This window comes from Carassius gibelio, chromosome B3 (assembly GCF_023724105.1).
Source record: "Carassius gibelio isolate Cgi1373 ecotype wild population from Czech Republic chromosome B3, carGib1.2-hapl.c, whole genome shotgun sequence".
NCBI lineage: Eukaryota > Metazoa > Chordata > Actinopteri > Cypriniformes > Cyprinidae > Carassius > Carassius gibelio.
In genome coordinates, this window is record NC_068398.1 from 589,185 (window position 1) to 605,385 (window position 16,201).

General features: G+C 40.7%; 2 protein-coding genes across 2 annotated transcripts in view; both read right to left on the bottom strand.

Annotated features, from left to right (window-relative positions):
* LOC127952011 (zinc finger protein 208) overlaps positions 1 to 16,201 on the bottom strand; it is a 97,703-nt gene that overhangs the window by 26,640 nt on the left and 54,862 nt on the right. The gene's annotated exons all lie outside the window — the stretch shown is intronic.
* LOC127952201 (uncharacterized) lies at positions 86 to 2,782 on the bottom strand. Its single transcript, XM_052550611.1, has 2 exons — positions 2,750 to 2,782; positions 86 to 2,528 (listed from the first exon to the last, which is right to left on the bottom strand). Exon 2 carries the CDS (start codon positions 1,800 to 1,802, stop codon positions 861 to 863), a length of 942 nt encoding a protein of 313 aa, XP_052406571.1. The 5' UTR covers positions 1,803 to 2,528; positions 2,750 to 2,782; the 3' UTR covers positions 86 to 860.

The window sequence follows — 16,201 nt, forward strand, 5'->3', positions numbered from 1 at the left end:
CAAGTTAAAAGGTTAGTTAACCTCAAACGAGAATTACCCCAAGATTTACTTACCCTCAACTTCTTTCAGACGAACACAATCAGAGTTATTTATCAATCAATCACCTTTATTTATATAGTGCTTTAAACAAAATACATTGCGTCAAAGCACTGAACAACATTCATTTGGAAAACAGTGTCTCAATAATGCAAAATGATAGTTAAAGGCAGTTCATCATTGAATTCAGTGATGTCATCTCTGTTCAGTTTAAATAGTGTCTGTGCATTTATTTGCAATCAAGTCAATGATATCGCTGTAGATGAAGTGACCCCAACTAAGCAAGCCAGAGGCGACAGCGGCAAGGAACCGAAACTCCATCGGTGACAGAATGGAGAAAAAACCTTGGGAGAAACCAGGCTCAGTTGGGGTCAGTTCTCCTCTGACCAGACGAAACCAGTAGTTCAATTCCAGACTGCAGCAAAGTCAGATTGTGCAGAAGAATCATCTGTTTCCTGTGGTCTTGTCCTGGTGCTCCTCTGAGACAAGGTCTTTACAGGGGATCTGTATCTGGGCTCTAGTTGTCCTGGTCTCCGCTGTCTTTCAGGGATGTAGAGGTCCTTTCTAGGTGCTGATCCACCATCTGGTCTGGATACGTACTGGATCCGGGTGACTGCAGTGACCCTCTGATCTGGAAACAGACTGGATCTGGTGGCCACGGTGACCTCGGAATAAGAGAGAAACAGACAAATATTAGCGTAGATGCCATTCTTCTAATGATGTAGCAAGTACATCTGGTGTTATGTGAAGTGTTTCCGGTTCACCTTATTAATGGAGCCTAAAAATCCTTTAACGGATTTGGATATTAAAAGCATATTAGTATGTTATGTGTAAGCCAGGTTAAAGAGATGGGTCTTTAATCTAGAATTAAACTGCAAGAGTGTGTCTGCCTCCCGAACAATGTTAGGTAGGTTATTCCAGAGTTTAGGAGCCAAATAGGAAAAGGATCTGCCACCCGCAGTTGATTTTGATATTCTAGGTATTATCAAATTGCCTGAGTTTTGAGAACGTAGCGGACGTAGAGGAGTATAATGTAAAAGGAGCTCATTCAAATACTGAGGTGCTAAACCATTCAGGGCTTTATAAGTAATAAGCAATATTTTAAAATCTATATGATGTTTGATAGGGAGCCAGTGCAGTGTGGACAGGACCGGGCTAATATGGTCATACTTCCTGGTTCTAGTAAGAACTCTTGCTGCTGCATTTTGGACTAGCTGTAGTTTGTTTACTAAGCGTGCAGAACAACCACCCAATAAAGCATTACAATAGTCTAACCTTGAAGTCATAAATGCATGGATTAACATTTCTGCATTTGACATTGAGAGCATAGGCCGTAATTTAGATATATTTTTGAGATGGAAAAATGCAGTTTTACAGATGCTAGAGACGTGGCTTTCTAAGGAAAGATTGCGATCAAGTAGCACACCTAGGTTCCTAACTGATGACGAAAAATTGACAGAGCAGCCATCAAGTCTTAGACAGTGTTCTAGGTTATTACAAGTAGAGTTTTTAGGCCCTATGATTAACACCTCTGTTTTTTCTGAATTTAGCAGTAAGAAATTACTCGTCATCCAGTTTTTTATATCGACTATGCATTCCATTAGTTTTTCAAATTGGTGTGTTTCACCGGGCTGCGAGGAAATATAGAGCTGCGTATCATCAGCATAACAGTGAAAGCTAACACCATGTTTCCTGATGATATCTCCCAAGGGTAACATATAAAGCGTGAAGAGTATTTTATAAAAATACCCTGCACCCTCAAGCATTATAATTGTAGTGAATGAAATTTTTAAGCTTAAAAATCATCCAACATCATAAAACGCACTTCACACAGCTCCAAGAGGTTAATAAAAGTGTGTAAGACAAATATCTTTATTTAAAACTCAATAAACAAAACAACTAGCTTCTGGAGCCATGCGGATACACATTTGACTTGTGTTAATATTCGTGACGTAGTGCACACTCCTATGTGCTGTGCAGCTCATGTGATTATAATGCGTAGTACATCACAGGAGTGTGCACTACACTACATCACAGAAGTTAGCGTATGTCAAATGTGAATAACCATCAAAATCTCACCCCCTATTCACTTCCATTATAAAGCTAGCAAAAACCAGGATATATATTTTTTAAATAACTCTGAATGTGTTCGTCTGATAGAAGAAAGTCATATAAACATAGGACAGCTTGATGGTGAGTAAATTAAGGGTTAACATTAATTTTGGGGTGAACTATCCCTTTAGCCTAGACTCCAGGTAAAAAAAAAAAGCCATAATTAGGAAAATCATATAACATTCTTCAGAAACATCATTAATTCCTGTCAAGCTGTACTGTGAATAAGAATCAAATGAGTTTAGCTTTGAGAAAGACACAAACCTGTTTGTTCCTCAGTATCTTCATGTTTGATACTAAACACTTCTGTAATCCTAATGTCTTCACTCTCCTCTTTAATAAACGACATCTTTATAATAGTGTGTCATGTGGATGATTATCTGTGAGTTTGGACAAGAGGAGAATAATTAACAGAAAGAAAATAAATCTAAATGTGTTATTCCTGTGCAATTGCACTTTGCTCAAAACAAATAATTAATAATAAACTACAAAATTTCATACTAAGCATTGCAATGTTACATGTAATAAAACATTAATTTAAGAGTTCTCATTAGAAGCATAAAATATCCTGAACAGTTTGAAACACTTCAAAAACACAAACCTTTTCTTCAGCCAGAACAGAGCAGGAGGAGGCACAGTCTTATGATGTCATATCTCCCCTCCAAAATAAAAGTCCCCATTCACACGCTAAAATCAGAAATGTGCAGATATATTCAAATACAAATAATAAAACAAAACACATCAACGATGTGTGTGTGTGTATATATATATATATATATATATATATATATATATATATATATATATATATATATATATATATATATATAAAGCTAGGGCAGATTGAAAAAGGCTTGCTTTACTGCTCAGTCAAAAATAAAAAGACTTCCTGATACATTTTGTCAACTGCTTTCTGGATAATAGGGCTTGGGCGCCGCATTGCATTCTGGGACGTGGCGGTCCTGCTGGTAGCTTCGCGAATGTAAACATTCAGCAAGAATGATGCAGAGTTGGGAGAAAGAGAGAGGATGGTACAATCGCGAAAAGGTTGTGGGATTTAAAGGGATACACAAAATAGGGATGTCAGGGACCGGTATGTGCACAAAATCAGCACTATTAACGGTTTGGATCCATATGAAATTCCCAACAAAGAGTGGAGCACCGACGATTACTTGCTGCCACACTTTTGCATTACAGATATCCTCGGCTACATTGTTTGTTTTGTGAGCGCCTACACTTCAGAACAGTTCCGAAGCTACAAGTCATTGGAGTCTCATGTACAGTTCACAAATGGATATGTTCAGGAGTTGCAGATCATAAAACCGGCAAACAGTATACGTTACAGTAATCTGGACAAAGGTAAGCTGCGCTACACCTTGCTGTTTGGTAAACGTTAGCGCTAACATCCATTCACACATGTACTTTTAACAAAAGTGTAGTTAGAAGCTGTCAACCCTCCCGTTTTCATCCGGGGTTCTCACGTATTTGAGCTCTTTTCCCACTGTCTTCCCGTTTTAGTATTTTCCTGTAAAATATCCCGTTAGCCCTTCGATCGGACCTGTCAGTCTCTGTACTGTTGTCCTGTTGCTACCCCTTGCCCTTCCAGCGAAACAGATGTTTTCAAAGCATTGTTTTGCTCACTTGAAAGCAACCTTTAGCGTAAGGTTGGGCTTTTTAAGATAGCGTGGTTGTTGTGAGAGCACAATTTCACGCAAATCTGCAACTAAAGTCACGTTAGACCTAGCTTCACAAATCGCTTAACGTTAGTTAATGCAGCAGTTTTGTTTTTGCTGTCAGCAGAGGGATAGCAACAAAAAGATGAATGTTGAAATTTCCCGTATTTTGGATAAGTAACCCGAGAAATTTCCCTTATTTTCAATGTTGACTTAAGCTATATAAATGAATATTCAGATGTTATGTTCTCCGTGATCGCGCCTCCAAGCAGGAAAGCGGTGTAAAGTTAATCCATTCTCATTTTATTTTCCCCATGGCGATTATGTGTTGCGCTATTACACCCCACAATACAGCAACGGTTTACCATGGTTGAAATAGATTTTTAATTAATCAAATTAAGACACACGAATGAGAGGGAGTATGTCTAAACACTGCGCAGTAGACCGAGTAGCAGTAAAGGACGCTATCAACGTGGTGGCCATGCCAAGTAATGACGTCACGACGCCCAAGCCCTATTCATGAAGAGAATCCTAGTCATGAACTTTACTGACATCACTTGTGGAACCAGATTAAGAACATCTTGTTTCAGTGAGTATCACTGATGGAATCTCGTTGGATGATTTATCTTCTCAATTTTATTTTATTTGGTTTTTAGGAATTTAACCCCTATGACATGATCTGGGAAGATGGCGCCGTTGTGGTTTGCATGCCGTCTATCGCTCAGCATAGGCCCGAGTTTGTTTGTTTTAAGCTCATTTATGAAGTGTTTAACACAGTGTGCTTCACCAGTTTTAACATATGACCGATTCACCCTTTAAAGTTGGAAGAAATTTCATATAAACAACTCATCAGTTTTCATGGTGCTCCACCTCCCTTTCTGAAGTCAATTCCGGACTGTATACGCCACTGGCCTTGCTCCCTGCCGGGCAGAAGGCGAAAGAGACGACGTGGACGACAAGGTGGCCTAGCTGTTAAGCTAAAATGCTACCCGTTCTTCCCCAGGGAGCTTTATGAAGGACTTCGGGATATGTTACCCGCGCTGGCGTTCTCTGGAGCCAGTGCATGGTTGGATTGTTCCCGTGTTTCCCACCTCGCTGGAGCCGCTCCTGGTTTTTCGCGCGCCTCGCACTGCGCGGGGAGGAGTGTGTCAGGGGAATCTTCGGCTGCTGCCTCGAGCGAAACAACCTGCGGCCTCTCCTGAACTTCCAGCGCTGCTCAGAATGGCTTTGATTAACGCCAGGTCGGTAGTAAACAAGACTTTCATTATAAAAGACTCTGCTCGCCACCTAGACCTTCTCTTTTTGACTGAAACATGGATTACTCCGGGGGATATTAGTGCCTTTTCTGAAATGGTTCCGTCAAACTCTCTGTTTTTAAATTCACCGCGTACAACGGGACGAGGTGGTGGTCTGGCCTCTATTTATAAAGACATTTTTTCCTGCCGTCCCGTAGTTTCAAAGGAATACCAAAGCTTTGAGCTACAGTTGTTTACTCTGGAGCTATGCGACCCTGTTCTGTTTGCACTGATTTATCGTCCCCCAAAACCTAATTCAAATTTTCTGAAGGATTTTGCTGACTTTTTGGGAGATTTCATTGCAAAATATGACAAACTAATGATTGTTGGGGACTTTAATGTTCATGTCTGTTGTGCAGCAGATTCCTTAGCAAAGGAATTTATCAATCTGCTAAATGCATTTGATCTGATGCTTCAGATCAATGTACCCACTCATCAGCATGGCCATACACTGGATTTAGTGCTAACTTACGGCTGCTCTCTGAATGAACTAGAGGTGTGTGAAAATGGTTTCTCTGACCACAAGACTATTATGTTTACGATTCCATCTTTTAACAAAACTGTTACGCCGATGTATTCGGCTCGCCAGTCGCGGCTTATCACATCAGCTACCAGGGAAGCTTTTCGCTCAGCCTTTAGTGAAGGTTTGCTACAAAGTGACGTTCTAAACACCGATGCAAGTGCTGAAGAACTACTTCCCAGTTTTAACTTCACCTGTGTTCATGCTCTAGACCAAGTGGCTTTAAAGACTCATCTCCATAAACTGAAATCTGAGCCTTGGCTTAATGACACAACTCGCACTCTTAGGTGTATTTGCAGAAGATTTGAACGAAAATGGAGGAAGGACAGACTTCAGGTTTCAATGCAAATGTTCAGAGACTCACTAACTCAATATCAGAAAGCAGTGAAAACGGCGAGATCAATTTATTTCACTGACATTATAAACAAGAACTGTCATAAACCAAAAACTCTGTTTAATGTTATAAATTCCACCATCAACCCCTCCACTGGTCTTGATATAGAAGTGGCATTAGTTTCCTGTGAAGACTTTCTTTGTTTCTTTGTACAGAAGACACATGGCTTAAGAATGGGGCTAAACCCAGTTTCATCTGACCCTTCAACTCTCTCTAGATGTACTGCTGTTTTTAGTTGTTTTACTCCTGTTACAGATAACCATCTGATAGAAATAGTGGATCACATGAAAGCATCTGGTTCCCCAACTGATGTAATGCCCCCTCTCTTCTTTAAGCAAGTTATAGATGTGGTTGTTCAAAATCCTCTGTCTTTGATAAATCACTGTTTACAAACAGGTACTTTTCCAGAGTCGCTTAAACATGCAACTGTCTCTGCTTAAAAAACAGGGTATGGATCCTACTATTCTGACAAATTTTAGGCCCATCTCTAATTTGTCTTTCATTTAAAAAATTATTGAGAAATCAGTTCTTGATCAAATACAATCTTTTATGGCTGAAAATTTGATCTTCAAGGTTTTCAATTCTGGGTTTAGAAAACATCACTCTACTGAGACTGCTCTGCTGAAAGTTTCAAATGATATACTGTTAACATGTGACTCAGGCAACTATGCGGTTTTACTCCTTTTAGATCTCACCACTGCATTTGATACTGTCAATCACGCTGTACTTCTCGATCGACTGGAATATTGTGCTGGCATTACTGGCAGTGCCCTGCAGTGGTTTAGATCCTATCTGACAAATAGGACCTTTTCAGTGAAGTTAGGAGATCATACCTCAAGTAAAGCTGCGATAACCAGTGGAGTTCCTCAAGGATCAATTTTAGCTCCCTTTCTTTTCTCTCTCTATATGCTCCCTCTTGGCTCTATCTTCAAAAAGTATGGGCTATCATTCCATTGCTATGCGGACGATACACAAGTTTATCTGCCTCTAAAACGGAATGCACTGGATGGACTGAATGCACTATTGCTTTGTTTGAGTGATGTAAGGGCTGCAGAGAGGAAATGGCAGAAATCAAAAAACTCTACGGATCTCAGTGTGTATCAATCACTCCTCTCTTCCTTCTCTGCAAAGGTCTTAACAGCTAAAACATCCTACTACCACAACAAAATTAACAGCTGCTGTGACGCTCGGACACTATTCAAGACTTTCTCTTCTCTTCTTAATCCGCCGCCTCCACCTCCTCCATCGACTCTTACAGCGGACGACTTTGCAACTTTCTTCACAAATAAGACGAGATCCATCAGTGAACAATTCTCCACACCACAGACTGTGGAAAACTTCACAATGACTGATGCACACTCTTTATCCTCCTTCTCCCCACTCTCAGAGATGGACGTCTCCAAAATTCTCCTGTCCAATCATCCTACTACTTGTCCACTTGATCCTATCCCCACTCACCTCCTTCAAGCGATCTCTTCTTCAGTCATACCTTCACTTACTCACATTATCAACTCCTCTCTTCAATCTGGAACATTTCCCTTAGCATTCAAGCAGGCTCGGGTAAGCCCACTGCTCAAGAAACCATCTCTAAATCCAGCGCTTCTTGAAAACTACAGACCGGTATCCCTTCTTCCATTCATTGCAAAGACACTTGAGCGGGCTGTGTTCAACCAGCTTTCTATGTTCCTTGGACAGAACAACCTCCTGGACAGCAACCAATCTGGTTTCAAAAGTGGCCACTCAACTGAGACTGCTCTGCTCTCGGTTACTGAAGCCCTGCGACTAGCAAGAGCAGCTTCAAAATCCTCGGTACTCATCTTACTGGACCTGTCTGCTGCTTTTGACACCGTTAATCACCAGATTCTCCTGTCCACCCTCAGAAAGATGGGCATCTCTGGAACTGCTCTCCTGTGGGTTAAGTCCTACCTCTCTGACAGATCCTTCAGTGTGTCTTGGAGGGGTGAGGTTTCTAAGTCACACCACCTTGATACTGGGGTTCCTCAAGGCTCAGTACTTGGACCACTTCTCTTCTCCATCTACATGACATCTTTAGGATCTGTCATTCAGAAGCATGGCTTTTCTTATCACTGCTATGCCGATGACACCCAACTCTACTTCTCATTCCAGCCAGATGACCCGACGGTAGCTGCTCGCATTTCAGCCTGTCTGAGTGACATTTCTAGCTGGATGAATGACCATCACCTTCAGCTTAACCTTACAAAGACTGAACTACTGGTGATTCCAGCTAATCCATTGATTCATCACAACTTCTCTATACAGCTGGGCTCGTCAACCATAACTCCCTTCGAGGACAGCCAGAAACCTAGGAGTTGTGATGGATCATCAATTAAGCTTCACTGACCACATTGCTACAACGACCCGGTCCTGCAGGTTTGCCTTATACAACATTAGGAAGATTAGACCCTTCCTGTCAGAGCAAGCAACCCAACTTCTTAAATGAGGCAAAAAAGCTCATGTTACTCCTCTCCTCATCAGGTTACACTGGCTACCAGTAGCTGCTCACATCAAATTCAAGGTACTCAAAATCACTCTCACGGACCTTTTCCTGGACTGTGCCCAGCTGGTGGAATGACCTCCCAATCTCAATTCGTACAGCGGAGTCTTTACTCATTTTCAAGAAACATCTAAAGACTCATCTTTTTCGCCTGCACTTAACCTACTAACACCAGTACTTTTCATTTTCTTGTCTTTTTCATTTAATTAAAAAAAAAAATAATTATATACACCTGGCTATGCGTAACATACTAGACTAACTGAGACTTGTCATGGCACTTGTATTCTGTAGTTGTTCTCTTGTTGACCTGACTGCTTCTATTGTTCTCATTTGTAAGTCGCTTTGGATAAAAGCGTCTGCTAAATGATTAAATGTAAATGTAAATGTAAATGTAAAGAAATGGTTGTCTCTAAACTTTTTAAATTTCAATGAGAGCAAAACAGAATTGATTGTTTTTAAACCCTCTGTTTCTGTGACTTCTACAATTCCAAATTTGGGTGAGTTATCACCGTATGTTAAGCAACATGTAAAAAATTTGTGTGTTGTATTTGATGAGCAAATGAAATTTGATAGACAGATTAATACTGTGGTTAAATCTTCCTTTTTCCAACTGCGGCTTCTTGCTAAAGTAAAATCTTTCCTATCTTTTAAAAACCTTGAAAAAGTGATACATGCTTTCATTACCTCCAGATTGGATTACTGCAACTCACTGTATGCTGGAAATAGTCAAATAGCTCTTTCTCGTTTACAGCTGGTTCAGAACGCAGCAGCAAGATTTCTGACCAGGTCTCGTAAGCGGGATCATATCACTCCAGTTTTACAGTCTTTACACTGGCTGCCTGTACACTATAGAGTTGATTTTAAAATTGTATTAATTGTGTTTAAGTCACTACATGGTATGGCCCCTTCATATATATCTGAACTTTTAATTGAACGCAGTGAAACAAGATCTCTACGGTCATCAAACCAGAGACTACTGTTTACACCAAAGACGAGGCTGAAGTCCAGGGGCAGTGTGTTTTCATCTATCGCCCCAAGACTTTGGAATGAGTTGCCCTCTTCTATTCGATTAGCTCCCTCTGTGTTCATTTTTAAGTCAAGATCAAAAACCTGTTTGACAAAGCTTTTATTTCTGGCTGAAGCACTTTGTTTTACCATGTTTTATTTATAGTTTGCAGTTCCTGGGTCTTGTCCAGGTGAAAGCTGCCAACTTCTCCACCCCATTTCCAGAATGAGATTCTCTGACTACCTTTATCTCCAAAGGACTGTTGTTGAATCTTCCAAAAGTTTTGGCTTGGGGTCCTTCAAATGTGCAGCAGCACTTTCCACTGCAACAATAACATGAGGCTGCCCGCTGACGTGCCTGACTTTAAAGTCAAAGTCACCTTTATTTATATAGCGCTTTAAACTAAATACATTGCGTCAAAGCAACTGAACAACATTCATTTGAAAAACATTGTTTCAATAATGCAAAATGATAGTTAAAGGCAGTTCATTATTGAATTCAGTTATGTCATCTCTGTTCAGTTTAAATAGTGTCTGTGCATTAATTTGCAATCAAGTCAATGATATCGCTGTAGATGAAGTGACCCCAACTAAGCAAGCCAGAGGCGACAGCGGCAAGGAACCGAAACTCCATCGGTGACAGAATGGAGAAAAAAACCTTGGGAGAAACCAGGCTCAGTTGGGGGGCCAGTTCTCTTCTGACCAGACGAAACCAGTAGTTCAATTCCAAGTTGCAGCAAAGTCAGATTGTGCAGAAGAATCATCTGTTTCCTGTGGTCTTGTCCTGGTGGTCCTCTGAGACAAGGTCTTTACAGGGGATCTGTATCTGGGGCTCTAGTTGTCCTGGTCTCCGCTGTCTTTCAGGGCAGTAGAGGTCCTTTCTAGGTGCTGATCCACCATCTGGTCTGGATACGTACTGGATCCGGGTGACTGCAGTGACCCTCTGATCTGGATACAGACTGGATCTGGTGGCCACGGTGACCTCGGAACAAGAGAGAAACAGACAAATATTAACGTAGATGTCATTCTTCTAATGATGTAGCAAGTACATCGGGTGTTATGTGAAGTGTTTCCGGTTCTGGTTTACCTAATTAATGCAGCCTAAAAATCCTTTAACGGATTTGGATATTAAAAGCATATTAGTATGTTATGTGTATGCCAGGTTAAAGAGATGGGTCTTTAATCTAGATTTAAACTGCAAGAGTGTGTCTGCCTCCAGAACAATGTTAGGTAGGTTATTCCAGAGTTTAGGCGCCAAATAGGAAAAGGATCTGCTGCCCGCAGTTGTTTTTGATATTCTAGGTATTATCAAATTTCCTGAGTTTTGAGTACGCGGCGGATGTAGAGGAGTATAATGTAAAAGGACCTAATTCAAATACTGAGGTGCTAAACCATTCAGGGCTTTATAAATAATAAGCAATATTTTGAGTAATTGAGTAATTAAGCGTTTGAGCTCCGTCACTATATTCTTTTCATTGACTATTTTTAACTTAAAAATCTATTTTATACATCATCGTTTCCGTTTATATAATGTGTGAATATATCCTCTATTGTATTCTACAACAAAAACAATCAGAGCGCCTCGGTATCACTAGTTTTATTTTGATCTCCCGGGTCCGCTATTAGCTTTTAGCCCGTTAGCATCAGCAAGCGTGGTTGCTGCTAACTGCGCTTACATTGCTAATACTCTATTCACACACATTACCTCTGGACGAAGGCGTGAACGGAGGGGACCGAAACCTCGGATTCCATACTGGGAAAAATAGGTGGCTGGTAACCTACACTACACTCAAAAGGAGATAGCCCCGTAGCTGATACTGGTAAGGTATTGTGGGCGTACTCCACCATAGACAATTTTTGGCTCCAGGAGGAAGGATTCTTGGAGACCAAACATCGCAACACCCTTTCCAAATCTTGGTTGGCTCTCTCGGTTTGACCATTGCTCTGGGGGTGAAACCCTGAGGACAGACTTACAGTAGCTCCCAGTAATTTACAGAATTCTCGCCAAAATTTAGACACAAATTGGGGTCCCCTGTCAGAAACCACGTCTATCGGGAGGCCAGGTAAACGAAAGACGTGGTCTATGATGGTCAACGCTGTCTCCTTGGCTGATGGCAACTTGGCCAAGGGAATAAAGTGGACTGCCTTCGAGAACCTGTCCACCACGGTTAAAACAACCGTGTTGCCCTGGGAGGGCGGGAGGGCGGTAATAAAATCTAATGCGATGTGGGACCAGGGTCTCGAAGGGACCGGCAGCGGTTGGAGTAACCCATCAGGGGGCCGATTGGAAGTCTTACCAGTGGCACAAACCGAGCAAGCCAAAACAAAATTGTGAATGTCGCGAGCCATAAGTGGCCACCAGAATCATTGCTTGACTAAAAATCTAGTACGGTTAACACCTGGATGGCAAGCGACATTAGAGCAATGACCCCACTGGATAACGTTAGACCTTAATCCCTCTGGCACAAATAAACGGTTCAGTGGGCACCCAGGCGGAGGCGTTACCCTATCTAAGGCCGTTCTGACCTTCGATTCGATCTCCCATGTGAGAGTGGAGACCACTAATGTCTCAGGAAAAATACACTCGGGAGTAGACGGGCGTTCGGAATGGTCAAAAATACGTGACAAAGAATCGTCTATTATTGGAACCCGGGCGGTGCTAAATAGTAAAGTCAAAACGTCGGAAAAAAGTGCCCATCGAGCCTGCCTGGAGTTCAACCTTTTGGCAGTGGTAATGTATTCTAAATTCTTGTGATCAGTCCATACTATAAAAGGAACCCCCGATCCTTCTAACCAGTTTCGCCATTCCTCCAATGCCATCTTAACTTCCAACAATTCTCGGTTACCAATATTGTAATTTCGTTCTGCAGGAGATAAACGATTTGAAAAATACGCGCAAGGGTGGACCTTGTCGTCTAAGGGAGAATGTTGAGATAACACCGCTCCTACCCCCACCTCTGACGCATCGACCTCCACCACAAACTGACATGTAGGGTCAGGGATAATCAGAATAGGGGCTGAAATGAAACAGCTCTTAAGTTTAGCAAACACAGCCTCAGCTGTGTCTGACCACCTGAACGCAGTCTTGGCGGAGGTCAAGGCGGTCAGAGGCGCGGCTAGTTTGCTGAAGTTGTGAATGAAACGCCGGTAAAACTCTGCTTGTAATAACCTAGAACACTGTCTAAGACTTCATGGTTGCTCTGTCAATTCTTCGTCATCAGTTAGGAACCTAGGTGTGCTACTTGATCGCAATCTTTCCTTAGAAAGCCATGTTTATGCATTTGTAAAACTGAATTTTTCCATCTCAAAAATATATCTAATTTACGGCCTATGCTCTCAATGTCAAATGCAGAAATGTTAATCCATGCATTTATGACTTCAAGGTTAGACTATTGTAATGCTTTATTGGGTGGTTGTTCTGCATACTTAGTAAACAAACTACAGCTAGTCCAAAATGCAGCAGCAAGAGTTCTTACTAGAACCAGGAAGTGTGACCATATTAGCCCGGTCCTGTCCACACTGCACTGGCTCCCTATCAAACATCGTATAGATTTTAAAATATTGCTTATTACTTATAAAGCCCTGAATGGTTTAGCACCTCAGTATTTGAATGAGCTCTTTTTACATTATAATCCTCTAAGTCCGCTATGTTCTCAAATCTCAGACAATTAGATAATACCTTTAATATCAAAATCATCTGCGGGCGGCAGATCCTTTTCCTATTTGGCTCCTAAACTCTGGAATAACCTACCTAACATTGTTCGGGAGGCAGACACACTCTTGCAGTTTAAATCTAGATTAAAGACCCATCTCTTTAACCTGGCTTACACATAACATACTACTATGCTTTTAATATCCAAATCCATTAAAGGATTTTTAGGCTGCATTAATTAGGTAAACCGGAACCAGAAACACTTCACATAACACCGTACTTGCTACATCATTAGAAGAATGGCATCTACGCTAATATTAGTCTGTTTCTCTCTTATTCTGAGGTCACAGTAGCCACCAGATCCAGTCTGTGTCCAGATCCAGGATCACTGCAGTCACCCGGATCCAGTACGTATCCAGACCAGATGGTGGATCAGCACCTAGAAAGGACCTCTACTGCCCTGAAAGACAGCGGAGACCAGGACAACTAGAGCCCAGATACAGATCCCCTGTAAAGACCTTGTCTCAGAGGAGCACCAGGACAAGACCACAGGAAACAGATGATTCTTCTGCACAATCTGACTTTGCTGCAGCCTGGAATTGAACTACTGGTTTCGTCTGGTCAGAGGAGAACTGACCCCAACTGAGCCTGGTTTCTCCCAAGGTTTTTTTCTCCATTCTGTCACCGATGGAGTTTCGGTTCCTTGCCGCTGTCGCCTCTGGCTTGCTTAGTCGGGGTCACTTCATCTACAGCGATATCATTGACTTAATTGCAAATAAATGCACAGACACTATTTAAACTGAACAGAGATGACATAACTGAATTCAATGATGAACTGCCTTTAACTATCATTTTTACATTATTGACACTGTTTTCCTAATGAATGTTGTTCAGTTGCTTTGATTTATTTGAAATTAGTCATTCTTGACCCAAATTTTTCATCTAAAAAAAAACATATTTAAAAGATGGCTAAAACTTTGAAAATTAACATTGTACATTTTAGATATATTTTGAACTTTCTGACTATAGATGCATCTAATTTATATTAAATGTGATGAAAATTCCGCACTTTCATTATTGCATGATGAGTTGGTCACAGGCATGTAAAACAGCAATAAGGCCCATGAAATCATTGTATAAAAGTTCATGACAACAAATTTCAGCTATTTCATCAGTCATATTCTTAAAAAACGTAGTATATTTAGTTTTGAAAACATAATTAAGCTTTCTTAAGTATGGCCATCAGACAGTGGAACAAGTTGGCAATAGAGTTTTTTATTCATAAATTTTTACACTTTTTTTTTTACATCAGGCCAAAAAATGGCTTCTTCTAAAACAAACATGTTCACATAATGCATTGTAATTGATGTATACATGAGAGTGTATTTGTTAATGAATGTTGAGGAATAAAAGGGTCTGGTAATTTTAATGCTGTTTTGGGGTAAATGTATTATTAATATGTGTATCTATTTGTCATCAGCCTGCCCAGGGACTACAGGTGGAAATTAGCATAAGCGCTACAACCTGGTATAATGCATCTCTCCTTTCTAAGGTTAATGTATATTTTACAGTGTACCTGTTCAAATAAATAAATAACATAAAAATACAAAAGCCCCTTTCACACTGCCATTCCAGAAAATACACGGGTAATGTGTCCCGGCAATTGTTCCTGGGTTGCTACATTTTGCCCCTTTCACACTGCCAGTGATTACATGGAATATGTGCGTGCGTACACACACAACCCGTAAAGGTCCTGTAAAGACACGTGACATAAGGATATTTTTATCCTTGCGAAAGTTGATCAGCCTTCAAAACACCTGGTAAAAGAGTAGCACGCTAATGTGCATCATCACTACGACACCATTTACGGCATTATTTTTGTTCACACCGAGTTCATTCCAGGACTGAACCCAGCAATGTTACTAGGTCTCCGACCCGGGATCAATCCTGTTTGCGTTCACACAGAAGGTGATCTGGCAATTTTCCGGGTCCAACGTGCAGTGTAAAAGGGGCTAAGGCGTCCTGAACAAGAGCAGTTTGTAAAAACTTTAATGAAGAAAAGCAGAAGAGTAAGCAAACTACAAGTGACACATATTCATTATGTGAACAACAGGAGATATAATTTATATCTTGCAGAAAAATTAAAAACAAGGATTTTATTTTTTACATTATTCTTTGTTGAGGAACTCCATCTTTGAGTTTATCTAAATCAATCAGTTGATTCTGCTGGTTCTGAAGATGAAGATTAACTTTATTCACTGTGAAAACTTTAGATAATGTTTCTTCATCATGTCACTTGTGATGACAGATGTATGCAGATGATATTTCATAGCTTGATGCATTACTGTGTCATCTTTTTGTAATGATGCGAAACAGACTGAAAGATCTGAAGATGATCTACTTAATGTGATTGTTTTTTGTATGTCTGTGTAGGGCAGAATATTGACTGAAATGCTTCCCACATGCAGTGCATTGATACGGTTTCTCTCCAGTGTGGATCCTCTCATGTGTTTTCAGAGATGTTGACTGATTGAATCTCTTGTCACAGTGTGAACACTTGTAAGGTTTCTCTCCAGTGTGGATCCTCTCGTGTCTTTTTAGGTCTCCTGTCTTACAGAATCTCTTGTCACAGTGTGAACACTTGTAAGGTTTTTCTCCAGTGTGAATCCTCTCATGCAGTTTTAAACCGCTCGCTGAAGTAAAAGTCTTTTCACACTCAAAGCACATGTACTCTCTCACACCAGAATGTATTTTCTGATGTATTTTCAAATATTGAAGACGTGAAAAACTCTTTCCACACAAATGACATGAATGTGGATTCTCTTTTGTATGAATTCTCAGATGTGTATTCAGGTCTGAAGTACTCAAAAATGTTTTCCCACATTGATCACATGTGTACAGTTTCTCTCTAGTGTGGATGTTTATGTGCCTCTGAAGGTTTGCTGATCCTGAAAAACTCTTTCCACACTGACCACAAGTGAACAGCTTCTCTCCAGTAT